Source organism: Erythrolamprus reginae, chromosome 2 (genome assembly GCF_031021105.1).
Source record: "Erythrolamprus reginae isolate rEryReg1 chromosome 2, rEryReg1.hap1, whole genome shotgun sequence".
Taxonomy (NCBI): Eukaryota; Metazoa; Chordata; class Lepidosauria; order Squamata; family Dipsadidae; genus Erythrolamprus; species Erythrolamprus reginae.
In genome coordinates this window covers 262,339,866-262,360,425 of record NC_091951.1, presented here as the reverse complement: position 1 = coordinate 262,360,425, position 20,560 = coordinate 262,339,866, and the positions used below count along the sequence as shown (strand labels likewise).

The 20,560-nt window shown below is 39.6% G+C and overlaps 1 protein-coding gene across 2 annotated transcripts in view; it reads left to right on the top strand.

The window, feature by feature from the left end:
- CNTLN (centlein) overlaps positions 1 to 20,086 on the top strand; it is a 243,510-nt gene extending 223,424 nt beyond the window's left edge. For both annotated transcript variants that reach the window (XM_070742532.1, XM_070742531.1), the window contains exons 25-26: positions 1,230 to 1,307; positions 19,770 to 20,086. In XM_070742532.1, the coding sequence (XP_070598633.1) occupies positions 1,230 to 1,307; positions 19,770 to 19,871 (180 nt within the window). In that variant the 3' untranslated portion in view covers positions 19,872 to 20,086. The remainder of the gene's footprint in view (positions 1 to 1,229; positions 1,308 to 19,769) is intronic.
- The last annotated feature ends 474 nt before the right edge of the window (positions 20,087 to 20,560 follow it).

Sequence of the window (20,560 nt, the reverse complement as noted above, 5' to 3'; positions counted from 1 at the left end):
CAATCAATTTACCTGATGTCCTTAGTTTATTTAAATAAGAATCTCACCTTTTAATTTTTTTTATCTTGCTAGTATTGAGCTAATATCCTTTATCAGATCTCAATTCTCCTATTATTTTAACCACTGAACTTTCAAAGTTCCATATGTGCCAAAATAAGTATTTTTTGCCATCTGCCTCTTATTGATAAATTCCCTTTATAGGGATCGTTAAAAATTACTCCCCATATCTTAAGTCAGTCAGGCCTCCACTGCTATCTAAATGTGGGATATCAATGAAGCATTTTTTGTTACTATTGTGAGCCCTAAATCTAATTTTGATCTCTTAAGAGAAGGATAGGTAGTTCAGACTTACACAGTCTATTGAATTTTTTGCTGCAGCTTCAAGTTTCATTGACCTGGGGAAAGGTGCATAAACCATACACTTAGAATTAAACACTTTTGAGCCTAGGAATGTGTTTTGAGTGCCAGGATAAATTAATTGACCTTGTAGTCCTTCCACACTAAAATCTGCTTTCCCCAAGTTTCCTCATTTTCAGTAGTACAATTAGGAAACAATGGCAAAAGATTTGCTATTGTTACAAAGTAATGAATTAGAAAACATAATTCATCTGTTACAGATAGTTGAGCTACATTCTGCTTACATCTGCTTTCAGCAATTTTAACTTTTATTTGCCTAAATTCCCAGTTAGGTGCAGTAACAAGCTAATTCTAGCTTGATCTTTAAAAACTAAATGGAGACAGGTTGGAAGAGAGATCACCAGGAAATCATAAAGCTAGATTAGGAAGTTGAAAAAAATGTTCTAAAATATGCACTGGCAATTTTTTTAAAAATTGTTATCGAGCTCACTGTTGATGTATCCATAACATCGCTAGAACCCAGGCACAATGCAGAAAGTCATTGTTTTTTTATATGTTAAAGTGCCAAAGCTCTGAACAGCCTTCATTTTGCAATTAAATTAGATGGCTGCTGGTTCCTAATTGGTGACAAAATACAGAATGGTTGAGCTTCATCAATTGGGGAGCTAAAGTCAAGCTGAGACCATAGTACAGCTGTAAAAAATAAACAGTCTGGAAATTGTCAAGGAAACAGATTTTTCCTCTTTCTGCTTTTTATCCACTTTTTAAGAATAGCTATCGGTAGGGTGGTCTTCTGGGCAAGTCGTGCTAGCACCAACTTGACTGTAGCATAATAGACAATTTGTACAGGATTTTTAAATTTTATTTTTTAGGAAACAGAACAGATGAAAATGGAATATGAAAGTGACAAAGAATGGTTGGACTATCTGCAAAAACTTCTGGAAGGACAGGTATTCAATTGTAACCAAGACTGTGGTTTATATAGTTCATGTTGACAGATACTTACTTAATAGACCTCTGCAAATAATTTAGCCTTTATTCTATTAGAGGTTTCACAAGGGCTTTGAAGCACCTTACACTGAACAGCTGCTTTAGAGGGGTAGATCAGAGAGGCCTTCATTCAAATGACCTCCAGAGGTCTATTATTTAATGAAAAAAACCCTGTCTCCATCTTGGTCAAAAAAATATGGTTGTAATTAATGATGGTGATGGTCCATTTGTTCAATCTGAAGGTTGAAAGGGATAATTTTCTTCAATGTACTTAAGTAACTTGGGGAGAGGGTACTCTGAATGGCATCCTCACAGCTTGGTTGAAGAGACCCTGAACTCCTGTAACAAAGAATTTAATGGTGGCCAAGCCAGAACATTTGAGAGTGTCTCATTCTGCTCCTTTTTCTATTGGTAGGTTCTCATTTTGTTAATAAATGGAAAATTGTCATAGGCTATTGCGGTTATTACAAATATCTTTTGAGTGATCTACTATTTTCTGATGGAAGAAGCTTCTATCAGTTCGTTTCAGAGACATTTCCAAAGATAGATCCCATTGCAACATTTTGTATCCATGTCATCGGACAGGTGCCGCTTTTACTAGGAACTCAGAAATCATAATAAGGCTATAACCTCTCACATAGGTTTGCCATTTTCCAATTAAAAAATGTCTGAGAATGGCATGTCTTGGCCAAGCCAACAGCAGTACTCCAAAGCCATTATTTTTTTCTGAAACCACCTCTTATTTGCAAGTCAGAGGAATGCTTGCAAAATGAAGACACCTTACTTCCTTATCCAGGAAGGCAGGGAAACTGAAGTGGAGGGGATTAAAAAATACCAATGAGGTGCAGCCCAAGATCCATTGGTTAATCATCCCAAAGCTACGGAAAAAGAGAGCGAGTTGAAAAATAATAATAATAATAATAATAATAATAATAATAATAACAACAATAACAATAACAATAATAATGATAATAATAATTTATTAGATTTGTATGCCGCCCCTCTCCGAAGACTCGGGGCGGCTCACAACAATAACAAAAGGCAGTATAACGATAGAACAAATCTAATATTAAAAAAGATATATAAAACCCCAACAATTAAAACCATACAGCACATACATACCAAACATAAAATATATAAAATCCTGGGGGAGATGTCTTAGTTCCCCCATGCCTGGCGATATAGGTGGGTCTTGAGTAATTTGCGAAAGATAAGGAGGGTGGGGGCCGTTCTAATCTCCAGGGGGAGTTGATTCCAGAGGGCCGGGGCCGCAACAGAAAAGGCTCTTCCCCTGGGGCCCGCCAAGTGACATTGTTTGGTCGATGGGACCTGGAGAAGGCCAACTCTGTGGGACCTTATCGGCCGCTGGGATTTGTGCGGTAGAAGGCGGTTCCGGAGGTATTCTGGTCCAATGGCATGTAGGTCCAATGCCATGAAAAAATTTGGATCCCTTGAAAGAATTCACATTAATATGAAAAGTACAGGTATAGATTTAATTAATGAATATCAAACTTGTTTAAACTAATTTGTAAATTATCTTTATTAGATTATTAATTAAACTCTTTTCTCTTGATTGTGTTTTTTTAATAATTTAAAAAGTTCTCCAAATTCAAGTGCATTTTGTAAGCTTTTTTTCTGATAGCCTGAGAGGTTTTGAGTGAGATGGAGGACAGGTTAGCACTATATTTGTTTGAGCTAACTTTACAGATAGAAACTAAAACATCTAGGGATACAGGCAAATGTATTAATTAAATTATTGAGCCCATCTGTATCCTTAGTGGAAAGAAAAGGATCCATTCTCTCATCCGTCTTTTTTAAAAAAGAGATTTTTTTATTATGTGCCTTTAAAGTTAGTAGTTGATATGGACACCTGAGGAGTTCATGGGTTTCAGTGACCTTTTACTATGGACCTGTTTCCAGTCAATTCATGTTTTCCTCACAGCCAGACAGCTGTTTATTACCATGTCTTCCCGCATTCTCTACAATATTTTCTACTGAGACCTCAAGCAGCTTGTTAGTGGGAAGTAAATATTGATTTGGCATCCTGTCAATGCAGAAAGAATGAAAAAATTTCCACCAGAGGCCCCTCAAACATTTTCCTATCGACATTTTCTGGGCAGAGTGGAAAGCTGCATAGAGGATGACAAGGCTGAGACTAGTTGAAATCCCTGAGGGGTCCATTGAGACCGCTGCTGTGACCTGTGTGATACTTTTTCTTCTCTTTCAAGTCTTTTTTTTAATACACACACAGTCTGCTGGGAGGCACCCCTCTTGTAAGTGATCAAGGGCAGCTTATTGGCAGGTGAGAGCCTGCTTTTCTAGTCATAGCGAGGCAGCTTTTGTTTCAAGATGGCTGACAACATAAACTGGATTTTTCAAACTTCTGTCGACTGTAATGCATTTTTTTCATTTTCATTTTGTTAATGGGGCTGAAAGACAAGTGCTTTTAAAATATGCTCATGACACACATCTTGGTACTTATTGCACTGATTGGTATCCACATCGTTTCTGCTCAGGAATTATAAATAAGCAGTGGTGGTGATAGTATAAAGCTGTTTTTTATCATCCAGATGAGGGTAGAGCACGTTTTTTTACTTAGTTGAAAATTTATAGTCAAATCTTATATTACAGCTGCTATTTATTATCAAAATATTTTTGCTAAAGAAGTGTCAATAACTTGATTGTCAACAAATTCTGCTAATGTGACTTCAACTGGAAATACCAATTGTACAATTGAATTCCAGAATTGATTCACATGTAACTCTGATTACTCTTCATTGTGATTAAGAGATTTGGATCTGGTACTAGGAGCAAATGCTTCTCCTTACTTGGTTATCAAACAGATTATCACTGTGCTCTAACTTAACTCTGTATTACTACTCACTTGTCACCAATGTTTACAATGGCTAATGCTAAATAAGATTTGGGCTCCAAGAAAGAACTTATTAGGGGGTAACATTGATGCTGAAGTAGTGATATTTAATAGAACCTTAAAGTTGGAAAGATGATCTACTCCAACTTCCTGCTCAGTAGAATATTTTTGATGGGTTATTGCTCACCCTCTGTTTAGAAACCTCCAATGGAGAATTCACTATTTTGTCAGGCAATATTTTTATTTATGCAATCAGGAAGGTCCTCCTCTTATTTACCCTGAAGGTACTTCGTTGCAGTTTCAATCTGTTTGCTCTAGAGCAGTGATGGCAAACCTATGGCATGGGTGCCACAGGTGGAACGCAAGCCATTACCATAGTTCAACTCCAATGTGCATGTGTGGGACGGCATTTTCAGCTTGTGGAGAGTCTCCAGGGATTGGAGGAGGGCATTTTTGCCTCTGGAGCCTGGGGAGGGCAAAAAATGGGCCTACTGGGTCCACCAGAGGTTGGGAAATGGGCTGTTGTAGAGGGCCTATGGTGGGAGGGGAGGCCATTTTCGCCATTCTCCAGACATTGAATTATGGGTGTGGGCACACGGCCACATGCTTTCGACACCTGAGGAAAAGAAGGTTCACCATCACTATTCTAGAGCAATAGAAGATAAATCCACATCCTCTCCTATGTGACAACCTTTTCAGATATTTGAAAATTGTTTTATCTTCTCGGTCTACTTTTTTGAAAGCTAAATGTTCACAGATTCTTTAGCTCTCCATAGGGATTGGTTTCCAGATTTTCACCATCATGTTGGACTTGTTCTAATAAGGCATAGTCATTTTTGAATTGTGATGCCTGGAACCGGTCACACTATTCCAAGTGGAATCTGATGGGCTTAGAATAAAGCATATAATTATTTCTTGTGATCTGGTTTATATGCTTTGGAGGTGAGTAAGGAAAACAATATAAGGCAATGCTCTCATTTTGCTTGCTCTATCTTTTAATCAATATTCTTAATTGTCCAGAATTACATTTGCACCAATAGTTAAGCATAAGGAATCTGGATCTATTCTGATACAAGGGGCACTCTCATATTATTTTTAATTTCTCACCATAGCAAAAACTTTTAGATTGTCCAGCTTAATTCGATACAGCTTACTCCAAAGTAAGTGTGCGCTAAATTTTTTATTGTATTTGATTTTATTTCCCATAAACACAAATACAAATTTGTAGCGATCTGAGTTTCTAACTTTGTTTAGGTTTTTAATCTCTGCAAATTAATACTGTTCACATTTTATTTCATTTTACAGCCTTTAAATTGCTCTAATCATGGCTTGCCACAGGAAGATGAGAACAGTTCAGTTCCTTACATAAAGAAAAGTATTTCCTAAGAAACATACCTGAATAAGAATAAAATGGCATGAGGATGAATCTGAAGGAGCTAATTTTTTTTAAAAAAAGATATATAATGATATGTTGAGACACTACAGTATGCATCAGCCCATTTTTCTGGAGAGCCAGAATCCTCTTATGTTCCTGGCAAATGCTGTATGGGAAGGGACTTCTTGCTTCTTCTATGGGACTGCACACTAGCTAAGAAGCTGGAAGAAATCAGAGCCTCTCTCTATGATTTAACATAACCCATTCAAAACATTTACACGTTCACATCAGCTCTCTGATATGCTGGGCTTTCTCTCTGTTCCCCCACCACCCTTTCTTTCTTCGCTTACAAAATGCCTTGCAGCAAAGTACATGAGATCACTTAATTCTGAAGTTTGATATAGTGTCTTCTTGTGACATCAAGCCTGGCCTCTGGAACATAATTGCCCAACAGTATTGATTTAATTGCCTAGGTTTATTTGTGGACTCCTAATTATTGACTGGAGGTAAATTTAATGGAGAAACCTTTATGAACACAGGGAAACTGCTGCTGTTGCTGTTGTACATAAATGAACAGCATCACAACCCTTTAGATCATTTTTCAAGCTAATTTTATTCCACTGTGACAGTATGATAACATTTAAAATGTCATAGACGTTTTATTTTTATTGCTGACATGCACCGTTTTAGTGCTACATTAGAATTTGGGAGGGAGCAGTTTCATGTGAACACTAGTTGTTCTTTATTGTCATTTAAAGATTCCCCAGGAGGATAATAATAAAGCAGGCCACCACCACTGGTGTAGATTACATTTCCACTAGAATTTTATACTGAAGTTGATACAGAAGGGGATTGAACTAGCCACCTCTTGCAGTTGTTAATAATAATATGTTGGTGAGCAAATATATCTCTGATAACTGCTGAACAGATATACCAATATCGATATATATGTTTGTGTGGTTTTTATCTTGCTGCTCAGACACACCGAAAAGAAATTTCCAAAACAAGTCATAAAGATAAATAACAAGGTTCTCGGGAGTATTATCTTAAAGAGAAAAAGGATTTGGAGTGAGGAAGAAAGAAGTAAAAAAAGAGTTACATCTGATAAATACAGAATAGGTGAAATAGGTACAGTTAGACAGAGAATATGTTTATTTTTTTATTTTTTATTTATTCTTTGTCCAATATACAATACATATGGAAGAGAATAGACATTAAGTAATATATATAAAGATATAAAGTAAAAAAGAAGAGAAGTAGATGGGAGGGGGAGAATATATATAATATATGAGATAAGGAAAGACAATTGGACAGGGGACGATAGGCACACCAGTGCACTTATGCACGCCCCTTACTGGCCTCTTAGGAACCTGGAGAGGTCAATCGTAGAGAGTCTAAGGGAGAAATGTTGGGGGTTAGGGGTTGACACTATTGAATCCGGTAATGAGTTCCACGCTTCGACAACTCGATTGTTAAAGTCATATTTTTTACAGTCAAGTTTGGAGCGGTTAATATTAAGTTTGAATCTGTTGCGTGCTCTTGTGTTGTTGTGGTTGAAGCTGAAGTAGTCGTTGACCGGAAGGACGTTGCAGCATATGATCTTGTGGGCAACACTTAAATCGTGTTTTAGGCGCCACAGTTCTAAGCTTTCAAGACCCAGGATAGTTAGTCTATTTTCATAGGGTATTCTGTTTCGAGTGGAGGAGTGAAGGGCTCTTCTGGTGAAATATCTTTGGACGTTTTCGAGAGTGTTGATGTCTGAGATGTGGAGTGGGTTCCAGACAGATGAGCTGTATTCGAGAACATTCTGTCTTGAGAATAGGGTAAAAATAAGGTCCATCAACCACCCAATGTTCCATAAAAGGGATTTGGTAACACAGTATCTGATAACAGAAAGGTAGAATAAAAAAAGTATTTCTTCTTTTGTTGTTGTTGTCGTCGTTGTAGTCTGTTGTGCATAATTTAAGGGTGGGACTTAAAGCAGGGCCTCTAAAAAGCCAAAATAGCTTCCACTCTATTTTTTACAACACTATCACAAGGCTGGTTTCTTACTTGTTGTGATGTTCTTCCTAGGAAGCAGCGCTTTCCAGACCAAGTGGAGGCGCCCTGCATGTGCTATCCTGCTTTTGTTTGGAACTGAATAGTCTGTCTGGATAAGTTAACTCTTCCTCCAGTGATTATTGCATATAAATAGACCAGGGTGCCAAGCTCACATTGTTACAGCGGCGTTACATGATGTATCATGACATTTTCCCCTTTCGCTAAACCAGGTGTGGAAAGCATGGGCTGCACCTGGCCCGGAGGGCGTGAGTTTGACAACCATGAATTAGAACTTTCAATTATGTTACAGAGCAATCCTATCATACATCAATTTAATTGGAGCAGAATTGAATATAGTGGATCATGGCTGCTGCAGCAAAATGGTTGCCATATTTAAAATATGCTCACAGTGACCAAAGAGGCACATACCATATTTTTGGGAGTATAAGATGCACACAGATTTTAGAGGTGGAAAACAAAGAAAAAAGTATTGTGAGCCAAATGGTGTATTAATACATTATTTAATAAAATACCAGTGTGGCAGAATACATGTATACTTTTTACAACCATGTACAGTAATACCTCATGATACGAACTTAATTGGTGCAAGGAGGAGGTTCGTATGACGAAAGGTTCGTAAGACGAAACATTGTTTCCCATAGGAAACAATGTAATGTCAATTAATCCATGCAACCAAAAAACCCCCGCAAAAAAACGGCTTTCGGCGACTGCTGGGAAGCTGCGCGGCTGTTTTAAAAGGTGACAGCCGGCCTGGAGGGCTTCCCAGCACCCCCCCCCCAACCTGGGTTCGGGGTTCTGGGGGGTGCTGGGAAGCCCCTCAGGCCAGCTGCGACCTTTTAAAACAGCCGCGCCGCTTCCCAGCTGTCTCCTGAAGCCGAACGCCAAAGCCGAACTTCCGCGTTCGGCTTCGGGAGACAGCTGGGAAGCGGCGCGGCTGTTTTAAAAGGTGACAGCCAGGCTGGGGGGCTTCCCAGCAACCTCCCGAACCGAACCCGGGGTTCAGAAAAATTTTGCCTCTTCTTACGAACTTTGTTCGAGTTACGAACCGGCGTTCGGGAGGCTTCTGGGAAGCCCCGCCGCCCAGCTGTCACCTTTTAAAACAGCCGCGCGGCTTCCCAGCAGTCTCCGGACGCCGGTTCGTAACTCGAAAAAAGTTCGTAAGAAGAGGCAAAATTTTTCTGAACCCCGGGTTCGTATCACGAGTTGTTCGTAAGACGAGGGGTTCGTATCTTGAGGTACCACTGTACATTTGCTACAAACTTCAAATTTGACAGCTTTAAGACTTATGGACTTCAACTCCCAGAATTCCTCCTCCAGTCATGCTAACTCAGGAATGGGAGTTGAAGTCCACAAGTCTTAAACTTTCCAAGTTTGAAGACCCTTGTACCCCAACCCCTAACCCAGGGGTCTTCAAACTTGACAGCTTTAAGACTAGTGGACTTCAACTCCCTGAATTTCTCCCCCAGTCAGGCTAGAGGGGGTAATTAGAAGGCAAAAGCTCACCTGTTTTTTCTCATTTTTTTTGCAAAAATTGGGTGAGCAAAAGGTCTGGGAAGCCTGCAGAGAGCTCCTGGGTACTGTGGAATGGCAAACATGTCCCCATTTTTTGCCATTTTTTTCACAAAAATGGGTGACCAAAGGATTTGGGAAGTCTGCAGAGAACTCCTGGGTGTTGGGGGATGGCAAAAATGTCCCCATATTTGTGAAAAATGGGCCGGTTTTTTTACAAGAAGTTGGGCATTTTTGCCTTCCCCCAGCCCCCAGGAGCTTTCTGCAGATTTCCTAGATCCTTTGCCCACCCCATTTTTGCAAAAAAAAAAAAAAAAAAAAAAAAAAAGTGGCCAAAAAAAGGCCCACTTTTTGCAAAAATGGGGACAATTTTGCCATCCCCCAACAGCCAGGAGCTCTCTGAAGGTTTCCCACATCCTCTGTCTACCCCATTTTTGTGGAAAAACTGCCCCATTTTTCACAAAAATGGGATATGGTGGTGGGGCTTCAGAACAGCAAAAATGGCTGCATTCGATGTATAAGACGCACTGAAATTTCACCTTTTGGTGTGTGTGTGTGGGAAAGTGTGTCTTATACTTCAAAAAATACAATACATAGGAAAAGGAGTAAAGCAATGGCAGCTATAGCCATTAATCGGGTACTGTGTAACAGTACTCATGTACTTTTCAAGAAAAGCCAAATTAATGAATATGATGGCCTAACGTGAAAGGAAGCCAACAATTCTTAATGAAAGAAACACACAAATATAGAACTGGAAGATCTATGCTATGACACATAGCCTTAGAAATGTATAGGCAATACAATAAAGATAAATTATTTCACTAAGCTAGTTATCCTTCTGAACTAAACACATCTCCTTGCTTAGTTTGTTATTTATGTACCATACTTTTATAAATAAATAGAGTGAAACTGTATGTTGAGATTACACTCATGGATGACGAAAACCCACTCTATGTTCTTTTTGTAATACTTTAAACCTATTTTCTATCTAAATTGCTAATATTTGTGGATCCTTCTTGACTAATTACATTGACCACATAACACCACCAAAAAATGTTGACCCTGTTTAAAAGGTATTGGCTGGGGAATTCTTTTATTTTTATAATAGTTGCTCAGTTTTGCTGATTACTACAGAATGCAGCTGGACAGAGGTGCAGACCAGACATCTTAAAAATTGTCCTTCAGTTTAATCCTGTACTACAGGGTATCAAACTCATGGCCCACGGGCCGGATGCATAATGCACCTGCCATGTCCATCCCTGGTTTAGCAAAGGAGCGCAAAGTCCCAATACGTCACATTACGACAACATGAGTTTGCTGTCACTGAAAACATTGTCTAGCAAAACATTAGTAGTTGCCTTTCTGATATGTGTCTCTTTTCTCAAGAGGTCTTGCTCTTGTGAACTCCAGAGAGGAAAGCTTCCAGCATCCTTACATTAAAGGAAGTTTAAAACCGCCATGATAGGTAGATCATGAAGGATCTATTACATAATGCAAGCACCATTAACTTCAAAGCTGTCACAGACTTGAGTAAAACTGTTTTTTCATAGCTTTGGGCTTGTGATATACTGTAATGTAATCTGAGCACTACATCGCTGGAGCTGATGAAAAGGGATTGTACATCATGACACAAAAAATTAGCTGAATAAACAGGACGTAAGTGTAAAGCAGAGAGTAGTGACAAATTGCTAGCCAAGTAAACACCCATTAAACCATATGGTCATACCAGAGTCTAGGAAAGGAATATTTATTGACTTTCAGATTTTAATTCATATGGAAGACTCTGTAGACTACACTTTGATGGACTTAAAACGACTTGTCATCAGTCAAATGAATCTGTCAACTATCTTGATATGTGGTCAAGCTGCAAGGCAAGGGGTAGAGAAATTCAAGAACCAGAGAGGCCTTCCCTTCCTGCTCTGTTCCCACTTCTCTGCGTATCAAGAAGGCCTTTGAAAGTGCATCTTTTTTCAGTTCCTGCCGTGAATGATCTTAGATTTCCAAATACAGTGGTACCTCGACATACGAGTTTAATTCGTTCCAGACCCGAGCTCGTAAGTCGATCAACTCGCATCTCGAACGAATGCCTTTAGACTTTGTTTTTCGCGATGAGATAACCAGAAGCAAAGAGATTCTTGCACCACCTAGCGGAAGCTTGGCTCGTATCCCGAATTTGAGCTTGGGTGTCAAACAGAAATTTCGTTCGCGTTGCAGCTCATAACTTGGAATACTCGCATGTGGAGCAGCTCGTATCTAGAGGTACTACGGAATAGGTTCTCTGAAGAAAACCTGAACTAGGTATTATTCTCTTTCCCTTTCTTTTATTCCCTGCCTTAACATCTTGTTAAAATAAGACTGAAACTCTGCATGCCTTTCTTCTTCCACTTATATTTGTATCTTGTATTTTTCTTTTCTAACAAAAAAAAAATCCTTGTATTATTTTCTTGAAAAGCCTTTAATAAGATTTTTTTTCAATGAACAACCACTTGACCTTCAATAGCTGTCAAACTGTCGCTTCATTCAGGCAGCTGCCTATAAGCCAAACTCTTTGGTTTGGTGTCTGTCACTTGCTCTTCTGACTTTTTCCAGCTTCCCCTGCCACACCATCGGTTTCCTTTCATGGCACAAGTCGTTTAATAGAAAGCCTTCAGGCAAACTTATTATCATGAATGCTATTTTATATGTATGTGTGTGTATATATATATATGTGGCTGGGCAGATTTTACATGGTATTTGATAAACTCCCTGGTTTTCTAGCTGGATATTGTCTTTGGGGTTTCTTAGGATGTTGGCTATTTTTTTTATCTGTACCAAAGGCTGTCTTGATGTTGTGTTTGCAGAGAATTTTGCTGATTTTATCTGTGGTGCCTTTGATGTAAGGCGTTTGGTTCTGGAATTGAGGGTCTTGGCTACGGAATTGATCTGTGCAGGGTGGTAGTGGGATTTTGCGTTCAAGTAGCGGTTGGTGTGTGTCTTCTTCTGGTAGACGGTATGTCCTAGGGAGCCATTGGGGTTTTTGTAGATTAGGACATCCAGGAAGGGAAGTTGGTTGTTGATTTCTATTTCCATGGTGAATTGTATTTTGGGGTGTAGGCTGTTGGAGATGTGTGAGGAAGCTGTCCAGTTTTTCTTTCTCATGTGGCCAAATTACGAAGGTATCATCTACATATCTAAGCCAGAGTTTGGGTTTGTGTTCAGATTTGTCCAAGGCGTTGGTTTCAAAATATTCCATGTATAAGTTTGCGATGACGGGTGACAGGGGTGATCCCATGGGGGCTCCTTCTATCTGTTTGTATCTTTGTCCATTGTGGATGAAGGTATGTATTCATCAGGCAGTGGTTGGTCAGATCTAAGATGTGCTTCGGGGGGTTGTATTTGTTTTGGATGGCTGTCAGGGCTCTTCACCCAAGTGCTTATTAAAGAAGCCCTGACAGCCATCCAAAACAAGTGTGGATTCTTTTTACCAATTTGTAGGACATAGCATTTGTTGGATGATATTTGGATTTGCCAGTTGTTAGACCATTCAACTACATGGTCAAGGTCCTTTTGAAGGGTAGAAGTATTATTGGAGGTATTAAATAGCTTGACATCATCAGTAAAGAGAACACAATTGCTTGTAATATTGTCTCAGGGATCATTTATGTACAGTATAAAGAGAGTAGGTCCTAGGACACTGCCTTGGGGAACACCACTGTTAACAGGAGCAGGATTAGATACAGCATTAGCTATTTTGACCACTTGTTTTCTGTTTCACAGCAACACTGATATCCAATTGTGCAGTGGTCCTGAGATGCCATAAGATTTTAGTTTCATAAGACGTTTGTTGTGAACTACTGAATCAAAGGCTTTGCAAAAGTCTATATAGATTGCATCAATTGATTTACCCTGGTCAATTTGGGTAGTCCATATGTTTTTGTAGTGTAAAAGTTGCAGGTTGCAGGATATATACCGAGGCACCAGTTTTTGTCACAAAAAACTGGGAAAACTTATTGACTCGAGTATAAGCCGAGGTTAGAAAATGCAGTGGCTACTGGTAAATTATAAAAATGGAAACCAATAAAATTACATTAATTGAAACATCAGAAGATAACATGTTTGAGAATATTTATTTTAAAGAAAACCAGTAAACTAGCTCTGTAATTTTATAACAGGATTCCTTCTCATCATCTCATCATTAATTGGATTTACATTGTTGTTCTGTTTTTATATATGCTGTGAGCCACCCTGAGTCCTTGGAGAGGGGCAGCATACAGATCCAATTAATTAAATAAATAATTAAATAAATAAATAAATAAATCTGTATATCCAAACAGAGCTTCAGCATTAGCTGCTGTGAGGTTATCAGCATGAAAAACCAGATAGGTAGGTAGGTAGGTAGGTAGGTAGATAGGTAGATAGATAGATGATAGAAAGATAGATAGACAGACAGACAGACAGACTAGTGAGACAAGCAAAACTTGCTAAACACAGACAGTTCTTGTGGTTTTGTATCCTAAATATGCAGGTCCTATTAAGAATCAAACTCATTTTTAAAATATGTAAAATGCTTCCCCTCATACTTGTTAATTGAAACTTGCTCTCAAACCCACTTTATAAAAGGCAACTTTTAAAGATTCACAAACACACTTTAGGAATTCCTGTCTAGCTCTTGCCTTATTAGTTCCTATCCAAGCAAGGACAGCAACTACCACAAAATACCATTTTTTAAACAGTTTAAATCCTTTCAAAGGAGGGGGAGGAGAATCAGACAGCAGGGGGCCTTTTTAATCCAACTAAGGGCAATGCAGAGAGAGCAAGGAATAGTTACGGTAAACCTGTTGACAAATACACACAGGGAGTAAAAAAAAAAAGCCTCCCAGTTTCAGCAAGGGAAAAAGGAGGCACTTTGGCTACACACCCACTCCTTCAAAGAGGTAGCTGGCTTTTTTCACGGTGGGGGGGAGAGGGGGCATACACACACACACACACATACACGCTCGCCCTCTAAAATTCATCCTCCCCCTTTTTCTTTGTTGCCTTGGCTTCCCTTTCATTCACATCCCCATCCCCACACCGCTCTAGGGCTTCCTCCGTGCTGCACTCCGATAGGGTTTATTTGTTGACAAATACACACAGGGAGGGAGCAAGGAGTAAAAAAAAAAAAAAGCCTCCCGGTTTCAGCGAGGGGAAAAGGAGGCACTTTGGCTACACACCCGCTCCTTCAAAGAGGTAGCTGGCTTTTTTCACAGTGGTGGGGAGAGGGGGCATGCGCACACACACACACACACACACACACACTCGCCCTCTAAAATTCATTGCCTTGGCTTCCCTTTCATTCACACCCCCACCCCCACCCCCACGCCGCTCTAGGGCTTCCTCCGTCCTGCCGACTCCGATAGGATTTATTTGTTGACAAATACACACAGGGAGGGAGCAAGGAGTAAAAAAAAAAAGCCTCCCGGTTTCAGCGAGGGGAAAAGGAGGCACTTTGGCTACACACCCTCTCCTTCAAAGAGGTAGCTGGCATTCTTCGCAGGGTGGATGGGCGTGCACACACACACACACACACAACCTCATCGGCTTCCCATTGCTTTTTTCCCCCTCTCGGAGCGGTTGGAGCACTTGGCTGGCTCCTTTGCTTGAGCCAGGGAGAGGAGGCACCAGCCCTCCTCTCCTCCCTCCCACAGCTCCGACGGCATGCGAGACGGGAAAAAAGCCGGTGAGGTGGGGGGGGATGGTGGCTAGAAGACAGAAGCAGGAATCCACCGCCCCTGACCTCACTGGCTTCCCATCCCCTTTTTCTCCTCTCGCCGTCGGAGCTGAGGGAGGGGTGGGGCTGTTGCCTCCTGTCTCTGGCTCAAGCAATGGCGCCCTCTTGTGACTTCTCAGTGACCCGAGTATAAGCCGAGGTTGTGTTTTTTAGCCCATTTTTGGGCTGAAAAACTCGGCTTATACTCGAGTATATACGGTAACTTCATTCTGTATGCTGCCAACATTTTTAGACACAGTAAACATACCAATCTTTCCTCGTCTCCCACCATAGTCACAGTGAAGCCAAGTGCTACATATGCTTTGTCATATTTCCTCATCTTAGCTTTCAGGAGTCTTACGTTTGTCTCATTATCTCTGTCTCTGTCCTTAATTCTTTTCATCCCTGTTAAATATTTTTCCATGGTGTCTCTTAAGGGTTCGTTATATGCACTTCATATCTCTTACTCTGTGCTGTGTGCTATTATTCGGTGCAAACAACCCCTACTCCTTGTGCTAAAAAAAAGCATATTCCCCAGGGTCATGCACTCTCCCGCTCCACTATTTGAGAAGCACAGCTTTATGGTGAAAATCAAAAGAAGAAAAAAATGTTCAAGTTCTCATGCTTTCATGTTGCAGAATGCAAGTTTGGTTCAACTTGCAACACTCCAGGTGAGTGTTGAAAAGAGGAACATTTGAACAACCATCTTCAGTTTGTATGGGTAAATTTTCCCAATTTGATATATTCGAGGTGGATTTCAATTTACCCAATCCTCAGCCAAAATAACCAAAGATATTCAGTGGGCACCATGTTCAGAAGAAAGAAGAAAAATGGCAATATATTACTAGACTATTAATAAACATGTGACAGGCCTCAGTAGAAGATGAAGTATCCTGCAAAACTGCCCTGTAGAATGTATGTCTATAAAGTGAACTAGATAAGAACAGGTCCCAGAAACTGATAAATGTATAAGATGTCTGCAACATTTCAAATGCCTGTTATCCTTGATTGCATTGAACGATTAAGATAGAAACATCTCTTTAAAAATCATTTTACAGTGACAAAGCAGCCTTACCACGTGATGAACAGCAAGCAAAGTATAGAATAATCACAAGTCCAAGACAGTGGTGGAATAATACATTCATCTAAGAGAAAACACTAAAAATAATAGATGTATCAAAAGTAAATGGAGACCTACATAGCGCAAAACAAGTTTGAGAGACTTCAGAAAATAGAGCCTGAAGGAGGAATAGAGAATGGGAACTGAATACAGAAGAACATGTACTTTATAACTTCACATTTTAAGCATAAATAAATAGGAGCATTTCTTTTAAAACATCTGAATTTTTGATACTGTTTTATTTATCTTTGGGTATGAAAACTATAGATAACAAAAATATTTTTTTCTCACATTGCTGAGGTTAGCTATGCTTGAATATTATAGATCAAAATCAGAAACCGCCTGTAAACCCAAGGCTTTCCCCTCCAATTTAACAGAAGACACCTACAAATAGAGATTTAAATTCCATCAAATTGATTCTGTTAGGACAGAAAGCCCAACTTTGCGGCTTCACTACTACATTTGAAATTTGACAAGACATTACAAAAATACTTCCAGGAAGCCGGTTCTGGGCTGCTGCTGGTTTGGACTGGTTCAGGTGAACCGGTAGTTCTGGCCACCAGCTGGGTCCACCAACCCACCCGCTATCCCATCCTATATATCGCACTCTCTGGCTCGCTATCCCTGCCCATGAAGCCCATCTGATTCCCATGCCTCACCAGCTGTACTCACTGTGGCTGCCCAAGAAGGTGTCCTGGAATTACTGTGCGTTTGAAGCTGTATGCAAGCATCTTTGGTTCTGCACTAGGCAAACCAGTTGTTAATTTATGTGATGCATGTTCTAATGAAGCTACAACTGCTCCATAAAGTCTCTTTCAAGGCTTGTATTTTCAAACTAAATAGTCTTCATTTCTCTTACATGCTGGAAAATCATCAAAATTACAATGCTGTATGTGAAGGCACATTCCGATCTCTCAGGTTGCGTTCTACAGATCTATAAGTCTTCTCTAATGAGCATCATCTTATTTCTGATTCATGTTAAGTCTAATTGGCACAGTATATCACAAAAACATCAAAGGATTACTTATTGGACACAATGGCAGACGTCCATCTTTCACTCGGCAATTTACACAAAATCTTCCTTCATTTCCGGACACCTCCGGATATGATATATTAATTAATTTACACATTCTGAATTAGCAGATTCAAAACCTCTTTCCCAACTCCTCTCTTCTTTTCTCTGACCTCCTAAATCTGAGATTTAACCAAGGACTATCAGCTACTCCTCCATTTTCTGAAGAAGAATTACTTTACATGCTAACATCCGATGGATTGTCTACTACGCTCTCATCCCCCTCCCCTCCCCATCTTCTTTTAAATCAGGGTACATTACCGCTTCTGCGTCTTCTTCTTGAGTCTGACATTTCCAGAGGCTGACAGGGAACACTCACAACAAAGTCCACTTCTGCCTAGAAGTAAAAAGTAAAACAGGAATTAAAGGTTAAAATACAAAGGGGGGAAAAAATCAAATTTATTTTTTCCAAGCCCAGGCATAACAGAGAAATACAAATTTCCCTACATCTCTAGGTTTTCTTATATGAAATGTCAAGAAAATTTTTGATATTACCAAGTATAATTTTGTGATTTTGTCAAGATGACATCAAATAATTGAGAAAATCCAACATGATTACCATTTGCCCTGGGCAGGAGTCAGACATCTCTCATTCAGAAGCCTTTTCTGGACTTACCAACTTGTTAGCAAAAGTAGCTTGTTAGCAAAACATTGCTGCCAGTGCCATAGTATCAGCATAGGGCTGTAATGGCGAACCTATGGCACATGTGCCACCGGTAGCACGCAGAGCCATATCTGCCAGTAGGTGAGCAGTTGCCCTAGCTCAGTTCCAGAGTCCATATACACGCTAGTCAGCTAATTTTCAGCTTGCACAGAGGTTTGGAGAGGACATTTTCAGCCTCTGGAGGGTCAAGGGTGGGCAATTTCATCCTCTCCAGGCTCCAAGAATGTGTCTGGAGCCTGGGGAGGGCATAAAACAGGCCTTCCAGGCCTACCAGAATCAGGAAACAGCGCTGCGGGGGGTGGGTGTCATGCGCAGGGAATTTGGAAGCATGGAGGAGTCATGTGCATATGCATAGGGTGATAGGGCAGGAGGGACATTGAATTATGGGTGTGGGCACACGTGAGCATGCAATAGCACGCATGTGCACGTTTTCGGAACCCGAGGGGGAAAAAATTCACCATCACTGGCATAGGGCCTTGTGCAGTCTCCCGTCTCCTTGGATATCTCAAGTTACTTGTTTATTCTAAGTTCCTGTTATACAAAACTTGCATCTCTCTCAGGCCAACCAATTTTTTTCAACTGATTGATTTTCCATTATTGCTTAATGTGCGAGCTAAACCGCTTTTTGTTACCTCTGCCACAACATTTGAGATTTCCATATCACAACCTGCAGGAAAAGAAATGTTTTCCCTCCTTTTGTCTGCTATGGTTTTAGGTTTTTTTTATATTCTCACAAACAATTCAGGGACCACTTGGGAAATTGCCTGTCCAGTAATTGTTGGGCTGATGTGGTAGAAATTTAGAGGACTTGTTGGCGGCCTGTTCATAGAGGGTTCATTTACTGAAGTGAGCTAAAGACCAGTCAGTTGCTTCATAGTTAAATCAGGGTGTCCAGCAAACCTGGAAAACAGGGAAATCAGGGAATTATCAGGGAAATCAGCGGTTCGGGAAATATCAGGGAATTATCAGAGAATTTGTGAAAAAAATGGAATAAATCAGGGGGGGAAAACAAACTGTATTAAAATGTTTAAAAGTCAGGGGGAAATCATGTTAAATAAAAAACTGATCGCGCTGCCTGGCAGAATCAAGCAAAAATGAGCATAACTGTGGCAACAACTTGCTTCCTCAGCTACTACTATTTCTCCACGGCTTAGCCGTTTCGTATAACATCATCTACAACCACCCTTTAACTAGATTGCAAGTTACAGGAAAATGTCAGGGAAATATCAGGGAATTTCAAAATGCTTTTCCCCTGGACACCTTCTTAAATATTCACTTTTGTAACCACCACTTTGTGAATCACATTTTTCTCTAACTTGAACATTAATTTCAACGTAAAATAAAGCCAGGGTGGAGATATCACAGCTTGGGGTGGAGGAGGAACCACCTCCCTCCCCGACAACATTTCCATCTCTGCTTTGGGTGGGATCTTGTCATATGTCTTCTTCCATTTTCGTCACTACTCAAAAAGAGAAGGGGGCGAGAGTTTTGATTAGAATACTCTAATTGTGTCTTGATCTCGGAAGTTATTTTCTGCCTTGAGTCACAAGTTTCACTGGATGCCTCTGAAAGCCTTTGCCCCCAGCGCTTGGAACTGTATTGATAGCTCTGTCTCTGCCCCTCCTGAGAGCAGTCAGCCTGTAGTGCTGCATCTACTTATAAGTGCCCTAGAGATGACTGTAACTTCATATTGATCAGCTGATTGAAGATAAATGACAGAGCTGCTGGTCTTGCAGATTACATCATTAACATGGTCAGTAAACCATGAATTGTTCAATAAGGCGTTTATCTTTTTTTCATTTTATTCTGCTCTTTTATCATTTTTATGATAAGGAACAGTTACATACACTAATCAGAAGGATCCATTTTAGTACAAACGCAGTTCCCTGGCAGGAGTACCATTGTCAGGACTAAGTGAAATCTAATGACTTCAAGATACTTAGTAAATGTTTTTTAGCTGAAATATATGTATATATATTTCAGCTTCACTGATCGTTTTTCTTACTCTGTTTCCCTTCCAGTTTCCCTTTGCTTCGTATTTAATGGATGCAGTGCTGGAAAAACTAAATGAACAAAAGAAGCTGGGAGAAGAATACAGTACTCTGGTCAAGCGAGCAGCCTAGGAGGAGCTCATGAACTGACTTTTAAAAAGGAAGAGGGTTTCTTTTGCCCTGGATCCTATTCCTGGGATAGGTGCACAAAACGGATGACCTATCATATTCAGTAGCATCTGGATTTGCTTCACTTGTGTAGACGAATACAAATCAGAATAGATTCACAAATATGTGATAGATACAGAACAAAATAAACTGGCAAGTTGATCTAACAAAATATGAAACTACCTTATTATGATTTTTTTTACTGTTCTTTCTGTATTATATACACATTCATAAAGTAGATTTGCAATTTTCAGTATACAGGATATGTTCTGAAGTCATGAATTTTAATTTGGTATAATTTTTAAAATCTGGATCATCCGTAAAGTTACCCTTAATTTACTTTTTATTCAAAACATTTTTTACTAAAAAGAAATACTGATATTAATATCAGCAACGATAGTTGGAAAAATATTAAGATCTATTCAACTACAAAATAATGAAATATTTAACTATTTAGAAACATATTTTCCAAATAACTTATTTTGAGGTCATTTTTATATCTATAAAATAATAATATATTCTGTTAGCAATAAATTGCAGACAATCCTTGACTTATGACTAAAATTGAGCCTAAAATTTCAATTTTATCGGAGTTTGTTGCAGAAAATTTAATCCAGAAAGCACACACAGGAAAACTAATGCAGCAGGATTGA